Consider the following 26,549-nt stretch of genomic DNA (forward strand, 5'->3'; position numbering starts at 1 on the left):
ATGGCCTCGGATCGCGGGGTCTCAGGGTCCGGCGTCTTTGGAGATTTACCCCCAAGTTATATGCGCTCCCCTCCGCCTGCGCACCCAGACCTGCAGCGCAGACCCAGCTATTGTCACGCCGCTTTCGCACTTAAACAGATCTCAAAGGTGATGCATTTTTTAAAAATCTATGTTGGATTTTCTTTCAATCAAGTCAGGAAATGTGAATGAAGCGTAATTTAGTTTCCATTTTGTGCGCGATTTGATATTACGTGCGTGAAGCACAGTGATGATCCCACCAGAACCCCAGGATTGGAGCAAATAAAATGCTTTTTAGTGTTTCACTAATGAGATAAGAGTTGTTTGAATGAACAGGCAGAGTTTCATTCATGCTTGTCCCTCAGACCAATCAGTGTTTTGCAGCCGTGCAGTTCGTGCTTTCCTGGGCTCTGTGCGCGCCAGCGGAGAGCAGCGCACTGGCCCCGGGTCTGTTTGGAAATGTGGTGGGTCCTGTAGAGGAATTCACTGATTGAGTTTGATCTGACAAAGCATCTCTGGACCGCCCGGATGCTTGGACGTGTTTCAGCACCGCTGAGAGAAACCACAACACCAGAAAGCTATGTCCCTCTGCAACAAACAGCAGCAGCAGTGACATTTTTAACTAATGGCTCCCACACCGAGGCGGATTGAACCTGATTTAAGTTAAACTGTTGGGGATAAAGTGTTGAAAAGCATAAAAAAAGATGAGCTGGGAGTCTATTTGTAAACTGCTGCTCTGTCAGTTTGCACACAGGCACATAGATACCCGTTTAAGAATAAAAAAAGGAAGAAATGCTCTCTGATATTCACACACCAGTATTTTACTGTGCTTTTCTATATTTTAGAAACACAACTATCTCTACAGTTTAGTAATATGTAGCCAGTTAGATTCAGATAGAGTTTATAATGTAGGCTAATGAAATAAATTCTAAAACAGTGCTATTTTAATCCAAAAAGTCAGTATGTACCTTGAAAATCAACCAAAAGCTGCTTTATATGGATTAAAAAACAAATCATTATCCTGCATGAAGTTTTCATGTCAAATCCTGCTTTTAGATGCATTCATTGTATGATGTTTTATTTTGCCTGCATATTACTTGATAATAATGTCCCTTTTTTTAACCCCTCTGAACATGCCTGACTTCCAGGGAAAGGCAGTAGGTCAGAAAGCTCCTCTGTGGATCCGGGCGAGGTTCCAGGCCTTCCTGTTCTCTCTGGGCTGCCGCATCCAGAGGCACTGCGGGAAGGTCCTCTTTATCGGACTCTTGGTGTTCGGGGCTCTGTCTGTGGGACTCCGGGTGGCAGCCATCGAAACCAACATCGAGCAGCTGTGGGTGGAAGGTGAGTTTCAACAGATCTCCTGCTTTAGAGAGGGTGCTGGATGTAGTTGCATTAAGGAGCAACGGAGGTGGATGTGCTTTTATTTGTTGGGTTCAGGTTCCACAGCTGCTGTTTTAGACTTTAACTGCATGACAGATCCAATGCTTCCGTTAACTATAGTTTTAAGGACAATTACAGCAGCTGGAGCAATAATTGTGAACATAGAGTCAACCTTATACTGAAATGATTTGATGACAGAGCTGCAAGTGTGTGTAGTTGGAGTTGTGAAAAGGTTGGAGCAAAAGTTGAAGTTTTTTGAAAAATGAAAGCTTATTTTTCACAAATTTCTACCGGTTTATATTGTAGATATGTATTGTGGGTGCTCCAGCGTGTATAGTTGTTTTGTAGATTGTTTTATACCATAAGACCCACTGTTTATTTGACCACTTGTCAAAGTGTATTGGTACAGCTTTCCCTGCATACAGAACTGTGACATTTTGGCTTTTAAAATGCTTTCTGCTTCCTCTGTCATGCAGTAACATACTTTCATTTAGATAGCATGAAAGCCTCGGCATTGACCCTCTAATTTTTATCCATCTCTAAACTTTAGTTTTTTTAGATATAAGCCAGTTTTTTCAGAGGCAAAGTCTGCCTCATTTGGTTTTTCACACTGGCCAAATTCCTTTTAAACCCTCAGGCTTTCTGTGCCGGGCCTGATCCCTGCAGCAGATGGGACTGTGTGAATGGTTAGCCATCTTTGAGGGCTGTGACCCCTCCCCCCACCCTTACACCCCCACCCCCCCTTTCCAGCTCCCTGTGTGGTCCCTAACTATTCTTGGATTCCATTCAACAAGAGGCAAGCAGGCACCACCTCCCTGAACCCCCCTCCCTTCTCCTCCTCTCTCCTCCCTCCTCCTTCTCTCCTCCTTGCAAGAAAAAAAATATAAGTGAATGCAGCTGAAGTTTACCCACCTGTTTTGCACGCTCTAAAAGCGCCACAGCAGTTGGTGAATATAAACAGACTCTATAGGGTTTTAGCCCACCATGTCGCTGGAGGACAGGAACAGGCTGCTCCCACAGGGCCCGGCACGGAGGTGTCTGAGGAGTCCCCCTGCACACTGCTTGGTGTCGGCTGAAGAGTGTTGGGAGGCCCGTACGCTTGACTTGCACAGGAATTTGAATAAGCTCCTCTGGGGCACACTTTGAAAGAAACACTCTTTGTTAAAATTAGGTGAAATTATTATGGTGGACTAAAGGTGTCAATTTTTTGGGAGAAAAACATCAATAATAGAAAGATCTGCCACTGTTTCTTCATTCCTTTGGTTATTGTAAATCTTTGGGATTACCTCTGTGGCTAATTGGCCGAGCTGCCCCCTTGAAGGAGATGTTTAGATGTTTGTGTGCCAGTTGTTTTTGCTGCAGGATTCAGAGAGCTGAACCAGGATAGGAGTAGGAGAAGGGGGGGTACCGCTGCTGAAAGGGAGCGCTGTGCCTTTAAGAGGCTGTGGCCATGTTTCTAAAGTTTCTGCCTGCCTTGTTTCCACCAATAGCCCATTGACAAAGCTGCTAGGGCCTCAATGGAGAGTAAAGTGGTTCGGTAACAAGGAGAGGTTAGTTCTCTCTGTTTCTCTTCCACACACACACAAACATGGAGCAGCGCACACTCATGCTCTATTGTATGTAAGCCAGAAAACATGAAGGGGTTTAGAGGGGGGGGTGAGATGTTCACAAATAAAACTGCAGATTTCAAATGAAGGGACTCAAAATATTGTTCTGTGCTTTTGAGTGGATTTTAATGATGCTTGCTGTGTTGCAACTGAAAGGAGAGTCCATGTTTTCTTACAGTGTACCTAATTTGTTCAAACTAGTTAGGAAATAACACTAATAGTGTTAGCTCTCTGGATGTGTGAGAGATGCATTGATTTTTTTTTAAATATTACATTTTTACACACATGCAGACTTCTCTTCCTTCCCACCTTTGAAGCTTTTTTGCTCAGTTTTCTGGCTATGTTCCTGTCTGTACGTCCTCCTGTCTTCGTTTTGTCTGCGACTGCGTCTGTTTATATTTCTACCTGCTCTGTAAAGTCAGGCCACCGGGGCTTTTTTTAACTGCTTCCTCCTTTCTACAGGTCACCAAACCGTGAAGCACAGCAGCATTAGTCAAAGGAGGAGTAGACATAGGGATGTGACAGAAACCAAAAAAAGTTTAAATCTTCTTCATGTTAGTCGCTTCAGTTGTTGCGCTCTGACTCCAGCATTCTCATGTGTCTGCAATGTGGACATGTAGCTCGCAGGGTCAATTTTCAGCCTCACACCTATGTAGCTGAGATGTAAAAGCTGCAGCATCAGGGTGTTTAGTCTAACAGAGGGATTAAGACCTTTGTCTGGCAAGGTCTGAGTTTGCTGTAACATTATGAAGAAAGTCCATCAAACCTTGTTTAACATCTTAGATCAAAGATGCCCAGGTCGAAATTCTCCTGACAGATTCTCTTTGCTTGAACAACCAAGTCTGGTTTATTTTTTCAAATTACTAATACACTTAAACAAATCGTCACCATGGTATTTGGTGTTTTTTAACTTTGAAATTAAAAGAAAGTCAAGGATTGATGCATCAAAGCATAGATCCACTAAATAGTATCTGATTTTGGCCCTTTAATATATTTGAAACAAAACCCAACATGGCGGTATTCGATGACTGTCCGATGCTGACCCCTGGCTCCTTGAACGTTGTATATCCGAGGTTTAAACTTTGAACTCAGCTACCACTTTTATGCTGGTTGGTTTGAGCTAATGCTCTGACCTGGTCAACAGCCTTTATTGTTCACAAGTAGAAAGGAAAGATCATAAAATGAGGTGCAGGAAGAAGACAGGGATGAGTAGAGACAATAGGAGGATTGGGGCAGGAGCAGGGCGGAAGGTTTATGGCTTGCTCACACTTTTTCCACTCTTTTTTGCAGCATTTTTTTTTTCCTGACGCAGTTAAGCAAACATCAAGTGTGAGAATGTCTCCTGCGTTTCTTTCTTTCCCAACAAAGTCCCACTACATTGTTTGCTTTCTTTTGCCTGAAGGTTGACCAGAATATGGTGCTTTCTTCTTTGTTTAGATACTTGCTTTTTTCGCTTATTATTCTTATTTTCCAATGCCCTGTTTCAAAAGCTTGTTTGGAAAAGGGGGGGGGGGTTACAAAAAAAAGAAATGGGTTGCACGTAAAATAGGCGGTGTTTACTCTGACATCAACTAAACTCATCTTTCTTGGCGGGATTCGAGTGAGGCATGACAGACATATACACAGACTCAAGCTGTCCAAATATGAATGCAGCGAGACAGGGCCCTGCAGCCGCACCACATGTCCCATAAAAAGTCAGCGTGGAAAGAGGGGGAGGTAAAGACCATGCACAGTCCAAAGGGATGTGAATGCACAGGGACCAAAGGGTTGTTTTAGCTAGATCTGAAATTAGAGGGGATATGAGGAGATCAAGAACTAGATTGAATACAATCAAAAGAAAGGGTTGGTTTAGTGAGAAACTTCTGAGTTTACGCAAATGACTGAATGCACACATGGGCATTTTTGGGAGTTTGGAGCTGTTTCTCTAAACAAACCTCAGGGCCGTGCGGCAGGTAAATGCTATAATTCATTGGAGTACACACAGCGGCCCAGTTCAGACAGAGAAAGGGAGCTCTATGAGGCATTATTGGAGGTGAATAGTGCGCAGAGGTGCCCCAGCTAGATAAATAAACTCCCAGCGTTCAGGGCCCAAGACCTCACTGGTAGAGAGAACAAACAAGACCAGAGTCAACCTGGGTCACTTCTAAATGTTTACTTCACCCCCTTCCTTCCATCTTTCAATTCAACACTACCTCATTCCACTCTCTTTCTCAGCAACACCCCCGCCTCAATCCACCAACACTAACACACATGCACACACGCTTCAACAGACCGACCAGGACCACCCCCTAACAAATAAACACACTCTGAACTGAAATATATACATATGCAGATGACAGACACATGTTCACCTGCCTTTATTTTTCCACAACCATTTTCTCAAGCTGAAAAAAACCCCAACAAAATTGATGACATCCATTAGCTAGTGAAATGTTCACAATATTAGGTAGGATTCATTTAAACTTTTCTCACTCCTTTGTTTCTATCCACATAAAATCCCCAGCACCGTCCAAGTGTGTTAGCATCCCTGCCACTAGAATCTAGATTCAGGTTCCATCCTCAAAGTCAATTGCAACAATGCAATATTACTGGTCTTACAACATTTAGTCTGCAATCAACTTGGATCCTGCAAAAGTCGATAAATTACGCTGCTTCAAAACTGTTATGCCGTTTCTAATGTTTTGGTGAAATCTTAAAACTTGACATTGGACGGTCAAGTCTTGGCAACACTCAAAGCAATCTTCTAAGAATGCAGGATAATAAAACCTCAATCAGTATAGTGTGGCGCCCCTTTTCCTATTGCTGAAGAGAACCCTTTGTCTCTGGTCTGCACAGTATAAAGCAACACCAGTCACCTTGGAGTTTGCACCATTTGCGTCTGTCTTTACACAACTAAAGTATTAGAAGTAAAGAGGGCGAGGGCCACAGAGACAGAGACTGGACATTTTCTTGGTACTTTGGAAGGAGAGGAAAAAAAAGAAATCTTCCTTGGGCTCAATAAATTCATTTCTCATCTGAATGAGACCAGCAACGTGGAAAAATTTTGCTTTTCAGGCTGGGATGAATGTATGTTTCAACCACACATTAAGCAGTATTAGCGGTCAGTGGAGTGTCTAATGTGACTATTTTTCACTGTGGCCAACACTGCCCATGATTAGCATAATTAGCAGAGGCAAGCCTATACATATGGAAATGGCAAGTGCCTTAATGCCAGCCGTGATGGAAATTTATGTGTGCTGGCTAGCACCACTGGCACATCTGAATAGAATGTAAGTGAAACTGATTTTTCTGTTGTTTTGGCTGTTGATACAGTTTCTGCAGGGCAGGTGTGAAAAGCGGAGCAGAGAAATTACAAAAAGCAGAAATGAGAGATGTTGTTTTCTCAGTTCAATGCACTATATATGCTTCTCATCTAAGGTAACAGTATCCTTAATGACTCAAGAACTGATACAGTGTATTTCTATAGGTAAGACAGCAGCACCCTCGCTCCTCTTTCTCACCCCCCCAGGACTCAACCTCCCACTGCCGGTTCCGGCATTGTTTTACGGGGCTGGGAAAGTTTTGGTCCATTTGAGGGAAAAGGGACCTTTTTCATTCTGCTGTTTGTTGGGAAACATTTGAAAGAAATTGAAGGGTTGCATGACAAAAGGTCTGCATTCAGTGCGAAGCCGTACAGAAGGATTGTATGGCGGAATAGCCCATCTGCTGGGAGGCGCCCTGGGTGGGGGAATGCCATGGTACATTGGTGTTCCAAGATGCGCGGTCTGGATTCTGGTAGGACAGATATGACAAATGAGTGTAGGAATGCTGTATTCAAGTTCAAAGAAATCCATTTCTAACTTTATTAGAACACAAAAGATAATTTTATGTTGGTCAAAACTGGTTTACTCTCAAATGTTTTACTTCAAATCAAAGAGAAACTCAATATCTGATTGACACGTTTAATAAATGAGGCAAAAACAGCAACAACATATCAAATGAAAGCCTATATGTCTCTTTAAGCCTTCTTCATTTTGGATCTTCCTCCCTAGCAGCGTGGGGCCTTTCAGGGGCCCCCTAATCCATCTAATCTACCACACTGAAGTTTGAAGGTGGCCCAGTCTGATCTGACAGGATATGTAACTGGGACAAGCCCTTTAAGATGTCTACAGGAAAGCAGAATCAGCAGTGTATAAAGGTGGAGTTGGCATCCCCTCAGGTGTGATCAGCCACACTGATTTAGGGATTTCTTGGTGTGTTGCCTTTAGGACGAAGGGTCAAGTGGAGAGGAAATGTCTGAGTTATGTGAAGGCATCTGTACTAAAACACTATTTGCCAACAGAAGGCCATGAAACCTTGCTGAGGCTCATAATGAATGCATCAATTGCTCTAAAAGCGTCTTTTGCAGTGAAACTGGTAAACAAGTTCATTGTTCTCTCAACATGCTTGCCTCATATTTATAAGGCTCTTTAAAAAAACTGCTGACCTAAAGATGTGTTTTTAATCCTTATTTTATTTTCCTGTTAAATAAAGTCTTGTTTCTTTGCATCTTGCATCTTCTCACGTGTTTCCACACTCGAAAGAGCTTTCTTCCCAGGGTGGGAACATTTCTGGGAACTGTCTCTTTAAGGTTGTTAGAAACAGAGGCTGAGTGGAGAGGGGGAGTAGGGGGTAGAGTGAGAAAGAGTGAGAAGGAGACCGAGAACTTCAGAAAGAGGGAAAGGGGGGTATGAGAGAAACGAGGAAAGGTAACAAAAAAGAGAAGAAAAAAAAGAAGAGCCTAGCTGATTTAAGCAGCAACTATGAGGGTCAGTGTGACACTTTGCAGAGATTGGGTGTTATGAGGCCGGACCTGGGGCTGAGGAGTGAGGCGAGAAGGATAGCAGGGGAGAAGATCGACTGCCTGGGTGGTCCAGATGGGAGGAACGAGACACAAATAGCTATAATTTACTTCAGGAGGCCTATAATTACAGAGCCAGAGTCTCTCCAAGCCACCCAGTTCCTGTTGGGATCAAAACACTGTGTTGCAGAGGTTAATATACGAAATGTCAAAAAAGGTTTTAACAGATGTCATAGAGAGGTCCGCAATCCTTTCCATTTTGTATCAGCCATTTTTTTGACCGGGATGTTGTCTGGAGATGGAAATGGGGTTGAAGGAAATGGTAGAGTGGGATAAATCTTTCTAATATAGATACATGAGAATGTGAAAAACAAAGGGATAATGGACAATTTGTATAAATACATTGATTTAAAAAGTGGTTAAAAGTTGCATTTGTCCAATTTTAGGAAAATCTGTCTTAATCCAAGCAAGAGATTATCAAAAAGTTGATGGGATGTTCATGGTTACGATTAAAGCCTTGAAAGTTAAGCCTAGAAATACTGGACTTGTCCCTCCAAGGCCGGGAAATCCTAACCTGATCTCACACTTTAGCGGTGTAGGCTGCATGGTTTGTTGTTTTTTTTTTTTTTCTTTCTTTTCTCCCCATCAATTATAGGAGCCTGCTCTCCTCTTGGGGGAGGTGCAGGGAACAGGAGGGAAAGAGGACAAAAACTTGACAAAATGGAAAGATAAAGCAAATCAGTATGGGTTAAAAGGTGAGAGGATATAGATGCTTGAAAACAGGGCAAAGCTGTAATTGAGTAAGGCATAGTGGAAGTAAATAAAAGAATGAAAAAATTTAGATTTCGGATGGAGATAGCTCTTCGCCTCCTCTTCCCCTTTTTCCTCACTCCCCTGCCTCCCCTCTTGTCTTTCTCTCTCCGGGGTTGTCATGTAGTGCGACAGCAAGAGGGGCAGACAGGCTCTCTGTGATCCAGCGCGGCATGTTTCATGTCCACTTGGCACAGGCACAGATCCCCCCGGCTGGCAAACTCTTTTCAGGGCAACCTCCTGTAATTAGGGGGCTGGGGGTCTACCGCACAGCATAGCATAGCCTCACATTTCTTCTTTCTGTCTTCATTCTCTACTCTTTCTGACTATTTTTTGCTCATCATAACCTATTTTTTTTCCTTAAACATGTTTAACTTTTTTCATCTTCTCGTGATCTTTTGGTCTTCTCTCTATGTAGGATTGTGTTTCATGCAAGCACTGTTGAATCATACAAGAAAAGCTCACAAAGTTTCCATAAAAAAATACTTTTGCTCTAGTTCAGGGTGTTTGAGACCCTATCTGCTGCTACGAGAGCTACAGTAGAAGGTTTTTTGGGGCATCAGAGGCATGGTTTTACTAACTAACAGGGCACATCTGTTTCGCAGAAGGAACCAATGAGAAGCCGTATTAGTCATTTTTCTTGGCCAGACGCTCCCTCTAGTGAAGTGCCTTCAAAACCAACACTGGTGAAGGCCAAGGGCGTTGGTCAATACGGATATATGCATGTGTGTGGGTGTTCTCGTGAAAGTGTATGTGTGCGTGTGGCACGAAAAACTTTAATGGGCTGCAAATTTGTGCTTTTTAATCTCTGTGAAGAATATCTACAGATTTTCCTCTTTCTTTCCATGCTTTCTAGCTGGCAGTCGGGTGAGCACAGAGCTTCGGTACACCAGGGAGAAGCAGGGAGAGGAGTCAGTGTTTACCTCACAGATGCTCATCCAGACCCCCAAAGAAGAGGGCACTAACATTTTAACGCAGGAGGCTTTGCTAGTTCACATGGAGGCCGCATTGTCCGCCAGCAAGGTGCAGGTGTCGCTATTTGGAAAGTGAGTAAAGGGGTTTCCACACGTTTCTGTGCATTCATAACAAAATCAAAAGGTAAACTCAACATTCCTTATTTTGGTTCTTTTGTAGATCCTGGGATCTCAACAAAATATGCTACAAATCAGGTGTTCCTATTATAGAACATGTCATGATTGAAAGGGTAAGTTCACAGTAAGTTTATTCCTTCAAGCAAACGTTTCTCATGATATATGGGGTTTTGATTGTTTTCTTCTCCTTATGTCCCAGATGATTGACAAGCTGTTCCCATGTATGATAATCACCCCGTTGGACTGTTTCTGGGAAGGGGCTAAACTACAAGGAGGATCTGCATATTTACCGTGAGTTTCTGACCCAACCCAACACATATCTTACTCTTTTTTGCAACCATTATAATAGACCTTTGGGTTTCATCTGAACCAACAAGAGGTCCACAACCTGCAGGATGGAGACATACAGTTAAGCTTAGGGAGCGGTCTGTCAGGGGCTGCTGTGACTGACAGCGGTGAACGCTAATAGAGTTCTTTTAGGGTCCAGAGTGACTGGAGAAGGACGACAGGGATAGGGGTTTTCTGCCAGAGAAATTCAAAGAGAGAAAGTTTAGGGAGGGATGCAGCGAAAACAGGGAGAGGAGATGGCCGCAGCGGCAACTGGGTGGTGGGTTAGTAGTGCGGAGGGCGGGGAGGCGGTCGCAGTGGTGGTGGTGGCGGTGGCAGGGGAGCCCTTTGGGTCAGACAATGGTAAGCATTCTTTCAGTTTACGAGTGAGTGTCCATCAGTGCTGGGGCCCCAGAGGAGGAGGGAGATGGGGTGGCGGTGGTGGAGGGTGGCTTTGTCAGCTCATGGCTAACACTCGGCATTCTCATGGTAATGCCCTGGGCTCCCAGCTCCCAAGTTGTCCAACAAATAAAATGGGCAGTATTCAAACCTCAAGTCCCCCGAGAAGGACGGAGAGAGGCTACAAGACAGTTAAAAGTGGAGTCTGGGCGTATTCGCAGATTCAAGCTTTTTTTTTTCAGACCCCTTTCTCTTTTTTTGTGGAACAAAGTTCTCTAGAGAAATAGAGTCGATGAAAGGGTCCTTCTCTTTTTCTCTTTTAGTCGTCAGGAGTGATATTTCAATTGAGTGCGTACTTTAGAAAAAGATTGTTTAGATTATAGCAGATGTTTCTACGCAAAGAAATATTTTGTTTATGGATCCCTCTGAGCTGACGGTGCATTGTTGCACGACAAGCCAGCGCGTACAGAAACAAACACAAAGTTTCCCATCCTTAGCATCTCCCAGTTGGCTCGTGTGATCGCACAAGAGTGGGAGAAGTAGGGTCTTTGATGATTCACACATCATCCAAGCATTCCTGTAATCCACACAGTGTTTGTGACATCTGTTGTTGTTTATTAAATGTTTATTACTTGCGTTTTGTGCAGATATGAAGAAACAGGAAATGGTTGTGGATGACGATGCTTTTCTTGAGTTAACATTAAGAACAAATCTGGGAGAGATAAATTCAGAAGAGCGTACAAAAAAGGGAAAATAGAGGAAAAAAATGTATAGGGAACCAAGAAAGCAGCAATCTTTAAGAAAAACAAAAGGGTTCAGGTTTGGTTTAGTCAAGGAAGAACTAGCCGATAAAGGAGTGTCTTTGCAACGAGTAGAAAAATAGGAGTCTGGTATGAGAGGATAGGAGTGGACTCCTCTTTAGGATTCATTTGTGAATCGTTTAATTTCTCTTTATCATTTCAAATGACGGAACAATGTCGGAAAATTAATCAATCAACAAAAGATCCTCCCAAAAAAATCTGAATAGTTCTATGAATTGGACCAGAAACAGGAAATAAAATGTTTAGAAATTGTTATTTATGCTTTCAATAAAAATTTGCAAACATGATTATATCACATTACGCAAATAATATGACTTGTTCTGTCTCTTTGCTCTTCCCTGAATCTATTTTTCCTCTCCATCCCTTCCCCTGCTTATCAAGATGTTTGGGAGGCAGAGGTAATCGTTATGACTTGGTGCAGGGCACTGAAGAATGAAAGTGAGCAGGCAGCCACCGTGCCTTTTTTTTTTTCGGGCATTGTGGCAGCGTGAAACAGGATAATAAACGCTATTTTATCCTGTATCTGTAGCTCGCCTCATGCGTGGCCCCCGTGCAGCTGAGGAAAAGCAGAGAGCAGATTAGGCCTTTTCCTGTCCGTAATAAAGATTAGCGACTAAACCAGCAGACAGGAGATCAGATAGTTTAGAGTTTCTTCCTAAAAGTTAAGATTTTATGACTATCCTGGTTTCAAGTGTTGACCAATAAAAGTATGGTTTTGCTTTGCAGAGGCATGCAGGATATCCAGTGGATGAATCTTGATCCTGTCAAACTGATGGAAGAACTGGGCCAGTACACATCCCTAGAAGGTTTTAAAGAGATGCTGGACAAGGCCCAGGTAGGAGAATTAAATATTCACTCAAAAACAAGCGAATCATTTTTTACATGTGGCTCACCACTTGGGGAGAAATCTCTTCAGATGCTGCCCAATCTTATTATGTTGTAATAACCCCACAAAATCTGCATCTAAACTGCCATCAACGTCCACAAACATAGAACATAGAAACTTTGATAACACCTTTTCTTTGTCTTCAGGTGGGACATGCCTATATGGATAGGCCATGCCTTGACCCGTCAGACCCCGACTGCCCTACAACTGCTCCCAATAAAGAACAGGAAGAAGTGTGTTCATACTCAAAAAGGTTCATCTGTAGGGATCCAATAATGGGACATCACTTTTCTAAACGCTATCATTTTCTGCCTTACCAGAGTCTGGACATTGCTGAGCGTCTCCAGGGTGGATGCCACGGCTTCAGCCAGAAGTTCATGCACTGGCAGGAGGAGCTCATCCTTGGAGGGCGGGTCAAAAGCAGCCAGGAAACTCTACTAAGGTGTGTGGAAAAAAAAATAGCACAGCAGATCGAAGTTGAACCTATATGCTCTTTGCACACCAGTACCGGATTGCCTCATAGCAAAACAAATCAAGTTCTTCAATAAACTCTGGGTTACTTTATGATGATTGACAACCAAATAACAGCCTTGTGGCCTACTATACTTCCTTTCAATGAATGAAGTAAAGAACAAGGAGAAAAACATACTGCCTGGTGCTGACCCAAGTCCTTTTATTAGTTGGGCCCAAAGCAAGTATAAAACATTAGTGTAATGTCTTATTTTACTTCTAAATGTTTCATTCCTTTAAACAAATGTTTTTGTTAAGCCCATTTCTTGCAGCAATTATAAAAATAATTTCCACTCTTCATAAATGGATTAAAAAAACTAAAATGTATTGATATGTTTACTATTCTCTAAGCGGTGCTTCCTATTATAGTAAAGCTGTTTTTTTAAGGAATATGTATTTAATGTTGAAAAAATAAGCTCTGTTTTTTGGATCAGACATCGGATACTGAAACTTTGACGCAGATGCTTACTTAAGCATCAACAGGGGGCTAATGGCTAGCCATTTGTGCTTTTCCTCTCAGTGCTTGCTAATAATTTGTATCTTAAAAGTGTCAGTTTCTCTTTTTTTCTATTTTTTCCCTACTTATTACCCAAAACCCTGTTAGAAAATGATGAGGGCAGTTGGCTTTTTTGTGCAAATTAACTAAAAAGTTATTGGTTGGACCAACAGGGAGTTGGTCTTTTTATTAGCTGGCTTGGCAACACACCGGAGGAACAGCTCAAGAACTAGTTCCTATCTTACTCCAAAATCAGACATAGCTTTAAGGGTTGGAACCTTCACACAACCAAATGTGGCTTACTAATTAGCAGCTATATATAAGAGCTGTAGGGATATAGGTAAACAAATGTCAGAAGACTGAGGAGCAGTCTTTATGTTGAGAAGGGAAATGAACATGAATTGATTTACCTCAATGGTAAAAACAGCCTCATTTGTATTTAGCTCTAATATTCTGTGGTTATGAAGAGATGAAGCTCAATGCCCAGAAAACTCATAGTTTGTGTGCTTTGCAGTGCTGAGGCTCTCCAAACCATGTTCCTGTTGATGAGTCCAAAGCAGCTCTACGAACACTTCAAAGATGACTACCTGATCCACGACATCAACTGGAATGAGGATAAGGCCACCGCCATCCTCGAGTCCTGGCAGAGGAAGTTTGTGGAGGTTTGAACATCTTATGCCATACCTCTTCTACTAACTTTAAAGCATTAGAGCATTTTTTTGTCTCCTGTGTAGCTTTGTTTTCCATAAACACTCTCTCCAACTGCAGTATTGAAATTCCATGAGTCCTCAGCTCCCTTTAGAGTGAACTACAGGGCAGAACAGGGCACTGTGTGTGTGTGTGTGTGTGTGTGTGTGTGTGTGTGTGTGTGTGTGTGTGTGTGTGTGTGTGTGTGTGTGTGTGTGTGTGTGTGTGTGGTAGGGCAATCATCTCTCTCTGTCAGAGCCCTAGTTATAGGAACAAGCTGTTGCTGTGATAGCTGACACCCACCTCCGAGGATTTGGGGGAAGGGGGCAGAGGTTTGGGGGGGATGACAGAGACTCAAGACCTCCCCCTTCGACGCATTAAATAACAGGAGCAAATCTGTTTGACATAGCCGATGATGACTTCATGTTCACAGGTAGATTCTCAGAAAGCTAGGGTTTAAATGCATTGCGGAGAGCCGCAGAGAGCGGCTGGCTGAACCGTGGAACTCCATTCTTTTCACCTTTGACCTTATAACCTTTGGCATCTGTGCTCATTACTCCTCAGTTGTCATACTCATGTGTGGACACACACATGCTGCCACATGTAAAAACACATTTGTGCTCATTTTTAGACGCACTTCGCAAAAGATAGATGGGTCCTCTCAGAGTTTCCTAACTTGCATTGGAAAAACGTGTTTTGACAACTGGTTGTTTCCCTCCAGGTGGTCCACCAGAGTATTCCTGATAACTCCAGTCAGTCCATCCATGCCTTCTCCACAACAACCCTCAATGACATCATGAAGTCCTTTTCTGACGTCAGTGTTATCAGGGTGGCTGGAGGATACTTGCTCATGGTGATTACCTGATGAAATATTAAGATGTGTTTTCTTTTTCATCATTTAAGAGTGTAAGCAAGAAGTTTTGTCTTTGTTTTAACCCTCCATCTTTTCTCCTTAGTTGGCCTACGCCTGTGTGACGATGCTGAGGTGGGACTGTGCCAAGTCGCAGGGGGCTGTTGGACTGGCAGGGGTGCTTCTGGTAGCTCTGTCAGTAGCCGCTGGACTGGGTCTCTGCTCTCTCATCGGCCTCTCTTTCAATGCTGCAACCACACAGGTACGACGCAGACGGATCATTCAGTTTGGGTGCTTGACTTTAATGCTTATAAGATGATAAATAATGAAACAAAGTGATTTGAGGAGTTGCAAAACACTAAAGTTTTATGCTATTTTTTGTCAGCCCTGCATAACTGCTGAGAAGCGGGAAAAAAACACCAGTTTAGAGGACAATTTGATCTTAGAAGCATGTGCGGGGGGCTATACCTTTGATTTAATGGCCAGAATGTGATGTTAAGTCACTTCAAATGCTCATTCTGACCCTTTGCCTCCACTGATGTGTTTCCCATCCCAGGTGCTTCCCTTCCTCGCACTAGGGATTGGTGTGGATGACATGTTTCTGTTGGCTCACTCCTTCACAGAGACAGGAAGTAATATCCCGTTTAAGGTACTTTAAAATATCTAAATACTCCTCTTTTTTTTAGGTGCTTCTCTCTTTCCTTTTCTGACTCATCTGTGTTTTTGTTTTTGGGCCTGAAGGAGAAGACAGGAGACTGCTTGCGTCGCACCGGCACCAGCGTGGCTCTAACTTCCATAAACAACATGATTGCATTCTTCATGGCTGCCCTGGTGCCCATCCCAGCGTTGCGAGCATTCTCTCTGCAGGTATGTTTTAATTCCACCCTCACACGGATGCGCAGGGACGTTAATGCGGTAAGCGCACAATCGCGCTCCGTGAAGCCCAAAGCTCCTTTGCAATTGAAAAGAGAAAACTCAAAAGAGGTGACACTTCTTCACGGCAAGGAAACCTTTTGTTCCTGGTTTTATTGGCCCCTTCACCTAGAGGGCCTGGATATCTGTGGCTGCATGTCTTTGCATGTGTGTATAACGTAAAATATTCAGAGCATAGGGAGCAGTGGACAGACTTAAAGAAGCAGACAGAGAGAGGAGGGAGTAGTGGATCAGTATATCACTGGCCCGTCAAAGCGGTTTTCTCTGATCTGTGACTAACTGTGGGTGGTCTGAAACACACAAGCGCACAGATAAACAGACACGCATAGATGTGCTCACACTGGAAACCACATAATAGAATGTCAGCTCCAGGGTCTGAGCTGAGTGGGGGGTGGTGGTGGTGGAAGCACTGGTGACGGCTGATGGTTTTGCTCAGACTTGCAACATATATGTAATTTTTTTTTCATGTCTTTCAAATCATTCTTTCTCTCGTTGCTCTGTCTTTTTACCCTCCTCGTTGCCTGTTGGTTTGAAGCTGGGATTTTTTTTCCTTGTTGGGCTCTGCTCTCAGATCTGCAAAAAAGAAAAAAAAAAAAAGTAAAAGGTTTTGACTTTCCCCAGCTGTGCTTATACATCTGTTATTTTGCACTCTTCTCACTTTGTTTTTCTTCTTTTTCTCCCTGCACCTTCCTCTATCCCCAGGCGGCCATTGTGGTGGTGTTTAATTTCGCCATGGTGCTGCTCATCTTCCCTGCCATTCTCAGCTTGGACCTCCACCGGCGTGAGGACAAGCGCTTGGACATCCTCTGCTGCCTATACAGCCCCTGCGCCGATCGCGTCATTCACCTCTCGCCAAATGAGCTGTCAGAAAGCGGCGAGCAGTCTCACGTGCCCGGGGCGGGGGTGTCGCATGCACACCAGTACGCCGCTGGTCCAACGATCACCACCAGCACCCAGATCACCACCACCGTGCAGGCGTTTACACAGTGCGACTCGGCTGGCCAGCATATTGTCACAATTCTGCCACCGACTTCTCAAATCTCAACAAGCACTCCCTCCATCATTGTTTGCCCAACCACACAGACTCAAGGTACATCTGGAAATATCATACAGGAAATCTTTGGTTTTATTTTATTAAAAATAAATAAATAAATAACACTCGCTTTCTTTATTCTTCCTCCCAGGTGTCTCACCTTCTCCAACCACATCTGTGCCAGACCCCTACGGCTCCCAGCTCTTCACCCCGACCTCAAGCTCAACGCGGGACCTCCTAGCCCAGGTGGAAGATTCCAAATCAGGGAAAAAGTGTGTCCCATTCCCCTTCCTCCACTGGAACCTTTCTATCTTCGCCCGGGAAAAGTATGCCCCGCTCCTCCTAAAGCCCAAGAGCAAAGTTGCAGTTGTGGTCCTCTTCCTTGGGCTTCTGAGTCTCAGTCTATATGGAACTACCATGGTGCACGACGGCCTCTATCTGACTGACATCGTGCCCCGCGACACCAAGGAGTATGACTTCATCGATGCGCAGTTTAAGTACTTCTCCTTCTACAACATGTACCTGGTGACCATGGATGGCTTCGACTATGCCAGATCTCAGAGGCTGCTGATTCAGCTGCACAACGCCTTCAACTCTGTCAGATACGTGGTCCGAGACGAAAACAACAAGCTGCCCCGTATGTGGCTGCACTACTTCCAGGACTGGCTAAAAGGTAAAAACATCAGACGACATTGGCATCTGAATAAACATTTCCAACCTTCTTTGGAATTCTTTAAACAAACATTTTGTTTTTTCTGCAGCACGATTTATTCTAGAAACGCTAACTTTTTCTCTAACAAGATTTTGCAAAGATTCGACCAGCTGCCAATTCAAATCTTACCAATTCTGATTTCCCAGAAATCACTAGGATTTAGGAACACGATGCAGATGTATATTTCAAGTGTTTCTGTGGGGGGTCTTTATTTCACGTCACAGGGAAGAGAAAGAAATTAGTATGAAATAGGCTTTTAATACTTCAAAGCAAAACAAAGACATAATTTAGCATCTTGAATCTACAATGAGCCTGGTTATTATCGCTGCTAGAATGCACTCAAGTCTCAGTCTTTTCTGTTCCTTCACACCCAGAATTAACCATAGACATTTGCTTAATTAGTATAAAAAAAAAAAAAAAAATTTATTTTGAAAAACATTTCTTTTATATCCCTCTCTGTACATTTTTACACACCTCATTAATGGTAAAAATATGTAATCTTGAATTATTCTTACTCTGCAACGTCTTAAGTTTGTATTTTGCTAAAGCCAGCCTGCGGTGGGTGTAGGGTAGAGAATGTAAAAAAGGGTGAGTGAAAGTTCAGACATGCTATACTCCCCCCTCCTCCCCTCCACCTGGACTCAAGGGTGGCGTATTCGATCGGTTGAGGTCATGGGTTATCTTTTCATGTGTGTTTGGATGTCCTTAGGTTATAATGTGTCAAAGGCCCAGTTGAGAGGAAGTAATAGTTAACAGGTCAACCAGGACCAACTGTGGGAGTGAAAAAAAGGAGGAAACATGATATTTCACATTTTGAACGTCACCTCATATGAACAGACATCTGGAGAAACTTTCCCTTTAGTATTGCTGTAGGAATCAAGGCACTGCCAGGTAATATCCACAATAATTCTTTATCTTTATTATCTCACACACAGGCCTCCAAGATGCTTTTGACGCTGACTGGCAGGCAGGCCGGATTACTGCTGATAGCTATAGGAACGGCACAGAAGACGGAGCCCTGGCATACAAACTGCTCATCCAGACAGGCTCCAAGAAGGAACCTTTCAACCACAGCCAGGTATCTTCAACCAGATAACCAGATATTTCTCTTGTGCTTTAGCCTGTGGTTCGAGGAAAACTAATTGCTCTGATTTGTTCATTTTTAGCTAACCTCTCGCCGACTAGTGGATGATGAGGGTTTGATTCCCCCGGAGGTGTTTTACATTTACCTGACGGTGTGGGTCAGTAATGATCCTTTGGGCTATGCTGCATCTCAGGCCAACTTCTACCCTCACCCCAGAGAGTGGATTCATGACAAGTACGACACCACAGGAGAAAATCTGCGCAGTAAGTGGTTCAATCTTAAACACTTTCTTTTGCACTTGGCATACAGAAAAACTAAGACTTTTATTTCCTCTGATCATTCAGTTCCATCAGCAGAGCCCCTGGAGTTTGCTCAGTTTCCTTTCTATCTGAATGGCCTTCGCCAGGCAAGCGATTTCGTAGAGGCCATCGAAAGTGTGCGTGCAATCTGCGACGAGTTCAGCCGCAAGGGCGTGCTGAACTACCCTAACGGATACCCTTTCCTGTTCTGGGAGCAGTACATCGGCCTCCGTCACTGGTTCCTGCTGTCAATCAGTGTTGTGCTGGCCTGTACCTTCCTGGTCTGCGCCATTCTCCTGCTCAACCCCTGGACGGCTGGCATCATTGTAAGTTACCTCTCTATTTGCCTCATCTTTCCGTTCCTCATCTATTTTGTATTTTCCATTTCCTCTCCTCAAGATCATTAGCATTTCCTCCTTACAATCCTCATTTTTCTTTCTTTTCTCTCCTCTCAGCATAGCTCACAAACCCCGTCTCGGGGCCCTTGTTTTTCTCTGTAGAAGGCTGCTCTCACACACAGAGACTTTGTCATTCTTGCATAGGTTTACGCAGCTATAGAAAAAAGGAAATGCTAAACAGTCAAAACACCCAGTGCCATCCTGAGGCCTGTTCTTCCAGCTCCCTTGCTGTTTTTGTCAAAAGACGAAGGGAAGACATAGAGAGAGAACAGATCGACCCACTTGCAACCTTTGCCTGCACAAGTCATCCATCAGAATGCGTTCATGAGACTAAGATAGAAAGTATCAGACTCCACAGACTATTAGCTTCAGTGTTCATGAACAATCACCAATATATGCACACATATAAAACAAACCCACATATGTTGATGTTCTCTGTGGGATAACGGCTGAGTAAATGTCTGCATGTTGTATTTAAACAGTGCTTTATCAGCGATAAAGAGGCAGCAAATAAGAGCAGTTTGGGGCTGCTGGTGGCAATTCCCCTACTCTTGAATTTAGCATCAGGATTCAAATTCCTGACATCCTACTTAGTTTTACGTTGAAAGTAGATATCTTAAAGTCTTCATCCTGAAGTAAGAACTAAGGTGGTGTTGTGGTGTATTCAATTTGTTTGTGAAAAGTAAGATTTTTATTATTTCCAATCACCGATCAGCATCGGCAGATGGCTGCTCAATGCCGAGCCTGGAGGTTTCTTCTTGTTATAGCGGGTTTTCCTTTCCACTGTTGCTACAGGCATGCTTGGTGTGAGTCGATGCAATTAGCTGGTTTTCCTTAGATTGAAAACTGACTCGATTTGACTGTATGATCTGGTTGAATTTTCTATGTAAAGTGTCTTGAGATGACATGTGTTGTGAGTTGGCTTTATTTAAATAAACTGAATTGAATTTGATTGAATCAGAGCAGTGTAATTTCTAAATGGCCCAATGTCATTCATTATCCAATTCTTCTGTAAACGTCTCCTTTTAATGTTTTTATCTTGTGTGTGTTTTTTTTATATGCAAACACTGCTTGATATTGTCATAGGTATTGTTAAACATTCAGGCTTTCTCAGAACAGAAGGAGAGAAGGAAACATAAAAGAAAAAAATTGGACCTTGCTAAGCTGAGGGTTGGAAATCTGACTATGTGATTAAATTCCCGAGTGCAGGGTCACAGCGTGGAAAAAAAGATCGATTTAGTCACTAAATGACAAAATCACTCTCTGATAAAGACCTCTTTCAGGTCTGATTTTTTAAAACTATGGGTAAATGTTATGTTTTTTTCCCTGACAGAGTTGTAACATTTCATTATGTTTGTGTGTGTTCCAGGTGTTTATCTTGGCCATGATGACCGTGGAGTTGTTTGGCATCATGGGCCTGATTGGCATCAAGCTCAGTGCCATTCCTGTGGTCATCCTGATCGCATCGGTGGGCATCGGAGTGGAGTTTACCGTCCACATCGCTTTGGTAAGTCTGCAGGCTACAACCCCAACTCATAGATTACCAGCTAACACTTCGCTTCAAACCTGCAAGAAAGATGAAAGAAATAGTACAAAACCAGGGATTCTAGTTTGTTTTTAGCGAGCCCAAATCAGTTCAAAGAGGAGACTCCTGTAGTTTTATTTGTTAAATGGAAAGTAATGAAGGTGAAATGTTTGTGATTAAAGATTTATTTTGGCTTCCTCCTTCACGCTGGCAGACCTGCGCTGTGAGCTGCCTTGTAGTGAAGTGCAGCAATTCCAGCAGTTCTGCAGCCTGCAGAGTTTTACCACAAACACGTTCGGGGTTTTTTTTCTGATCGGAAAGATCTCTAATTCATTCCTTTTTCTCCACCTTTCCCGTTTTGCCACAGGGCTTCCTGACAGCGATTGGCAACAGGAACAAGCGGTCAGCAGTGGCCCTGGAACACATGTTCGCCCCGGTTGTGGATGGCGCAATCTCCACGCTGTTGGGTGTTCTCATGCTGGCAGGATCAGAGTTTGACTTCATCATGAGGTGAGACATGTGTGGTGTTTTTTTGTTGTTGTTTTTTTTACCTCTAATTTGGGTGCGAAGGGAAACCTTGTTTGGCTTGATGCAGGTGGAAGTCGTATTCTTCTATTTCTGCACACACAAACGCACACGTGTGCAGACAGTGACTACTACACAGCTGGTTCTGCCACTCCAGGATCACACACACACACACTCCATCTTAGAATGCAACAAATGGGGAAAACATCAGTGGTGTGTGTAGCAGCTGCTTGTAAACATGGAAGCTTTCTGCTGCCCAACGGGTGGTGTCTCTCCCTGCCTCTCTCTCTCAAACACACACTCAGGGAATCTGTAAAAATTCCTATCATCCATTTGGCATTCTTTCCTTCCATGTCGGATGCCATAATAAAAAGTGGAGCTAAATTTGAACTGGTCAGCCGGTGTGCAGCCCACCAACAGAGCTCGTTCCCTCCTGTCTCCGTTTTCCTTCTGAGTGGATGTGCGTGCGCTCCGAGTAAAGCGTAAATCCTGTGCATGTGCGTTGTAATGGGTTAGTTTTTTTTTTTGTTTTTTTTTCCTAGCACTTCATGGGCGAAGTGGAAAAAAAAAAAGGCGAATAGCTCCATGTTTTTCAGCAGAACGTGGTCTCAGCCCAAACCCGAAACCACAACCTTGAGCTCACATACTGCAACAGGCCTCCATGACATAAAAAAGCACAGTTTTGCTGAAGAAACTCATACAGAAGCAGAAGGGGAGGCAGGGAGTGGGTGGAGGAGAAACCTTGGTAGGGTGGCTGACTTGCACGGATATGTGGTTCTTATGGTCGGGTGGAAGATAGTAAAGTGAACCTTCACAAAGGTGGAGAACTCCAATGATGTTCATGGAATCAACTTTAAAAAGTAGAAGAGAACTAGAGGTTTGTTTGTAGATGGAAAGGAGGGGCGGGGTCAAAGAGGCCAGAGGCTCTGTTGGAGGTCTTGTTTAGCTGCAGTTTCAGTTAGACAAATGGGGTGAGCCTGAGCAGGCTAGCATAAACACGCTGCTCTAAACATCTTCTGGCCTTGAAACGTATTAAATAAACAAACATGTACGATTCAACTCCTCTCACAACTCTCTTTTTAACAAAGAGAAACATATACCTCCATAGTCTACATGCAGAAACTCTTCAAACTTGACCACAACTGGAAAAGATTAGAGTTTTTGTAAACCACTAAATTCCTGACAGTAAGAAACTGATGGGGGTTCTAGAGTATTCTCTTTTTGTCTGTCAGTAAATAAGGAAGTTGCACATAAAGAATACCATTATGAGAATGTGAAAATAACACCAGCCTGCTTCAGAATTAAGCCGTCTGTTAGGATTATGCTTTAAGTTTAAGTTGTGTTTGACTTCCAGCTTCTTTTTACTATTCCCGAAAAGTAATAATTTGAAGCAATTGGGAAGAAGTGTCTTTTCTTTCTTGTTCTCCTCATCCCAACTTGATTATTTCCCCTCCTCTTTATTTCTTTCACCTCTTAAAGTCTGGCCCAGCAGACTTAAAGCATCTCACTGTCTCTATTCCTTTGCATTTTCTGTTAGTGTTTAAGTGGAGTCCTCTCTAATTTGCTCGGGGGAACTCTTTCTTGTGGCATGCCTCCACCCCTGGCCTCCCCAGAGCTCCGTCGAGATGCACGCACACATGCGCAAAACCAACATGCATACAGTGGGGGAAGCAAAAAAAATAAAAACAGAGTGAGAAAAGTTGTGCAGCAGCAGCACAAGATGCATCAAAGCATGTTTAAGCTGAGTGGGGATCCAGATTAACCCTCCCGTCTCTCTCTCTCTCTCCCAGTCTGCTTTGAAACAGAAACATTGATTTTCCCAGCCTTCTTTTCCTGCTTTTCCTCCTCAAGTATATGTTTTGATTTGAATGTATAAAGAAAAATGGAAATAAAGTGTTTGGATTAGTTTGTATGGTACCAGAGTTCAGAAACTAAATGTGATCTGGTTGATGTAAACACAAGGAGGAGGAAGGAATCAGAGATCTATTTAACCCAGGGTTAGGTGTGCATAAACCACATGAACAAATAAACAAAGTTTCTGGTCACATATAATAAATATGTTCTTTTTTTCAGGAACTTTTTTTATTATATACTTTTTTTTCCTGAAGTTTTTTTGCATCCTAATGCTAATTTTGGTAGGCAGATTATGTGAAGTAAACAGTATTAGAAGAAACACAATTCAAAGCATTTTTTCTACCTTGATCTACCAGGATGTATATTAAGCAGAAGCAGATGCAGTTTTACTATTTTGAAATACAAGGACATAACAAATGGTATCTGCTATCAGTTGTAAGATATAAAAGATATGTTTAAACAGCAAAAAAGCATTTTGTCTAACCACGACCAGGTAGTTTTTTTCCCTGGTGTGCTGTTGATTCAAGCTGGAGTTGTCTTGTCATTTTAACAAATGCTCCTATCCTTCCATCTTGCAGGTATTTTTTTGCCGTCCTCGCCATTCTGACTGTTTTGGGGATGCTGAATGGCTTAGTCCTCCTCCCAGTCCTCCTCTCCATGATGGGCCCTCCAGCTGAGGTCACCCCGGTCGACAATGCCAGCTGCCTGCCAACACCTTCCCCTGAGCCCCCGCTGCCTCCTCCAATGGCTCACCATGGCTACCTCACAGCCCATAACCCTCCGCGCTCGTCTCGGCAGCAGGCGTTTTCTGACTCGTCTGACTCGGAATATTATTCCGAATTGACAACGACATCTGGGATTGGGGCGGAGGAGGATTACAAGTACTGTGACAGGAGCTCTTACCAAACTTCGCACATGGCAGCTCCGCCTGCAACATCTCATATACTGGTGGAAGCCAGCAAGAACCCAAGCTTCCCCAAACTTACGGTAAGCATTGCAAGGACACAGGTCTGCAAAGATCTATGTATAACTCTCCATTAACTTGTGTTTGTACCTATGAGTAACTTCTAAATGCTGTTTTGCTGTAGGTGCTGAAGCCGTTTAGAGAAAACGCAGCAGGTGGGAGGGTTCAACCATTGTGTGAATCCACCCACAATCTGCAGCCACCTCCACCTCCTGGTAACCAGGGGACCTGCTGGGATGGAAACAGACGGGAGCAGCAGGGTGACCTCCAGAGACTGCAGGCTCAGTCAGCTTCATGCTTACCCAGCGACAAAGCTCATTTTCCTGGGAGGACTTGTCAAAGTGGCCCCAGGCTGCAGAACAGCAGAGGGCCTCAGCCAAATAGGACTAAAGGGCCGAATTACGGTCATGGCAACTCTTCACTGCCAATACAACAAGGCCTTACTGGGGGCCCCGTCACCATGGTCACAGCCACAGCCTCTGTCACAGTGGCTGTGCACCCGACCTTACCGGGGGCTGCCTATCAAGGATACATGCATGAAGGTTTTGACATGGACAGCGAGTCAGACTGTTTTGAAGCTGCTAATAGGACTCCTAGTGACAAAACAAAATATTCTTCATGCAATAGAGACTCTCTAGAGCTCCAAGACTTGGAGGCAACACAGGTCCAGACAGAATATCAACAAGGCAAGTCACAAGGTGAGTCAAGTTTCTCTGATGATAATGATTTTTTTTTTTTTACCAACTTCTAAAGATAGAACTGATAACTTTCTTTTCTAAACCCTTTCTTGTTTCTCTGTTCTGCAGGTGGGCTTCGGATCCAGGCATCCAAAGACTGCTAAAGATCCACTCACAGTGGCACTCTCACTTCAAGTCTCTGGATCCCAGAGCACCTTGACCTCCTTACTGTGTCTCGAACTCTCATTTGTACATAGGCTTCACGTTCAAAAAAGAAAAGAAGACGAGAGGATTCACTTTAAGGACATGAAAGAAAATTACTTGTTTTAAGAGTTATATAAATCTATGAGTATATATATTTTAATACTAAAAAAAAGAGGGAAGCTATTTAAAAGAGTACGGTGTAACTTGGGTATACTCTTATGTCAGATGTAAAAGATTATTTCCATGTGGGGTTGTGGATTTGTTTTCTGTCCCACTGTGTATAGAATAAGAAATGTTCTATATGTTTTCACAGAAAAGTGAGATTCTATTAAGGTATTAGAGTATTGAACATACATGGTCAGTGTTTTATTTCTATTTGTGTTATTATGTTTTTTTTCTTTTCGTTTTTTTTTGCTGCTACACTTCCTATTTTATTTTTTAGGCAATTTGCCTTAAAAAGTGCAGTCCCCCTGCCCCACCCCCTTTTCTTCCACAGTATTACACTATAAATCCTTTGTCATACACAGTCTGTCAATGCAAGTTGCAGAAACTTGCACAGCAGATACTCTTTTCCAAGCAACAGTAACCGTTGTGCCTTCAGTGTGTTGCCCACCCCACCCCCCCACCTTCTCACTACCCCAGCAGTTAATGGTCAGTATTAAGTTTTCCTTTTAGGTGCTAAACTTTGCTTTTAATTATGGAAAGCAAACACTCCTTACTCATGTTTGCATCCTCAACATCCTCTGCAGTTTTAATTTACTTGAAGGAGCTCTGATAATTTATGTTTATTTCTTCAGCAGTTTTGTAAGCTCATATATGGGGCGGGGGCGGGTGTTTTAGTCACTTTTACGTCAAAGTGTTGTTCAACTTACGGTTTATATATCAAAAAGGGAATTTTAAAATGCAAAGGGAGTTATTCTATTTGATTAGTTCCCCCGTTTTAAAGTTGTCTCAGTGTCCTGTCACTGTGACTCAAGCAGTTCAGTCAAACTTCGGTGCCTCCAACTCGCTTTGACTCGCTTTCTAATAGCTTTGTTGTTGTTGTTTTTTTTTTTGCTAAAACAGAGATAAAGCTTCATCGTTCAGTATTGGTCTCATCACTGCCAGGTTATACTGCAGGGATAAACATGCAGATCTTTTGGTGGGGGTTTTGTCATGTTTTAAATGGCAGCTTATTCCGTTTTTCTTGCCTTTTGTATGAAAGATGAGTCAGTTTGCTACTGTAGTTGGGAATCACGAAACAGAAGCAGGCAAAGCGCCCTTTTTCAGTTTGAGCAGACAGCGTCAGATACAGGTGGGGGAGGGGGGGTGTCCTGCATTGGTTTTTAGTTTATTTCAAGAAAGATGTTAATGTCATGCCATATAAATTATTTATATTAAAATTTTTATTTTTGTAGTTTGTACAGATTTTAGTATCTAGACTGAAGTTCTATTTTTAAAGAGTAAATATATATTATATATAAATATATCTATTTGTTCCTGAGGTTATTTTGTTTTTTTTGCTTTTTTGGGGATTGGGGAGGGGAACAACACATTGGTGCGTAGGAGTGCATGTGTTAGTGTGTATGTATGAGGGTGTGTGTGTGTTTGTGTGTGTGGAACAAAGGAGGCAAATGGAGGAACATGAAGGAGAAGGTGAA

At 43.1% G+C, this 26,549-nt stretch overlaps 1 protein-coding gene across 2 annotated transcripts; it reads left to right on the top strand.

Annotated features, from left to right (window-relative positions):
- Nucleotides 1-26,549, top strand: ptch2 (patched 2). Of its 2 annotated transcripts, XM_015373228.1 has the most exons (23): nt 1-147; nt 1,167-1,359; nt 9,491-9,680; nt 9,769-9,838; nt 9,925-10,016; nt 11,999-12,107; nt 12,305-12,391; nt 12,479-12,600; nt 13,679-13,826; nt 14,573-14,704; nt 14,808-14,963; nt 15,258-15,350; nt 15,443-15,568; nt 16,337-16,724; nt 16,819-17,340; nt 18,315-18,457; nt 18,546-18,726; nt 18,808-19,088; nt 20,530-20,667; nt 21,053-21,195; nt 23,643-24,051; nt 24,153-24,726; nt 24,835-26,549. In XM_015373228.1, exons 1-23 carry the CDS (start codon nt 1-3, stop codon nt 24,867-24,869), a joined length of 4,479 nt encoding a protein of 1,492 aa, XP_015228714.1. In that variant the 3' UTR covers nt 24,870-26,549. The 2 variants fall into 2 exon arrangements, with proteins under 2 accessions (XP_015228714.1, XP_015228715.1); XM_015373229.1 differs by lacking the exons at nt 1-147; nt 1,167-1,359 and adding an exon at nt 2,384-2,948.

The sequence above is a fragment of the Cyprinodon variegatus genome, unplaced genomic scaffold, assembly GCF_000732505.1.
Source record: "Cyprinodon variegatus isolate N-32 unplaced genomic scaffold, C_variegatus-1.0 Scaffold83, whole genome shotgun sequence".
Classification (NCBI taxonomy): domain Eukaryota; kingdom Metazoa; phylum Chordata; class Actinopteri; order Cyprinodontiformes; family Cyprinodontidae; genus Cyprinodon; species Cyprinodon variegatus.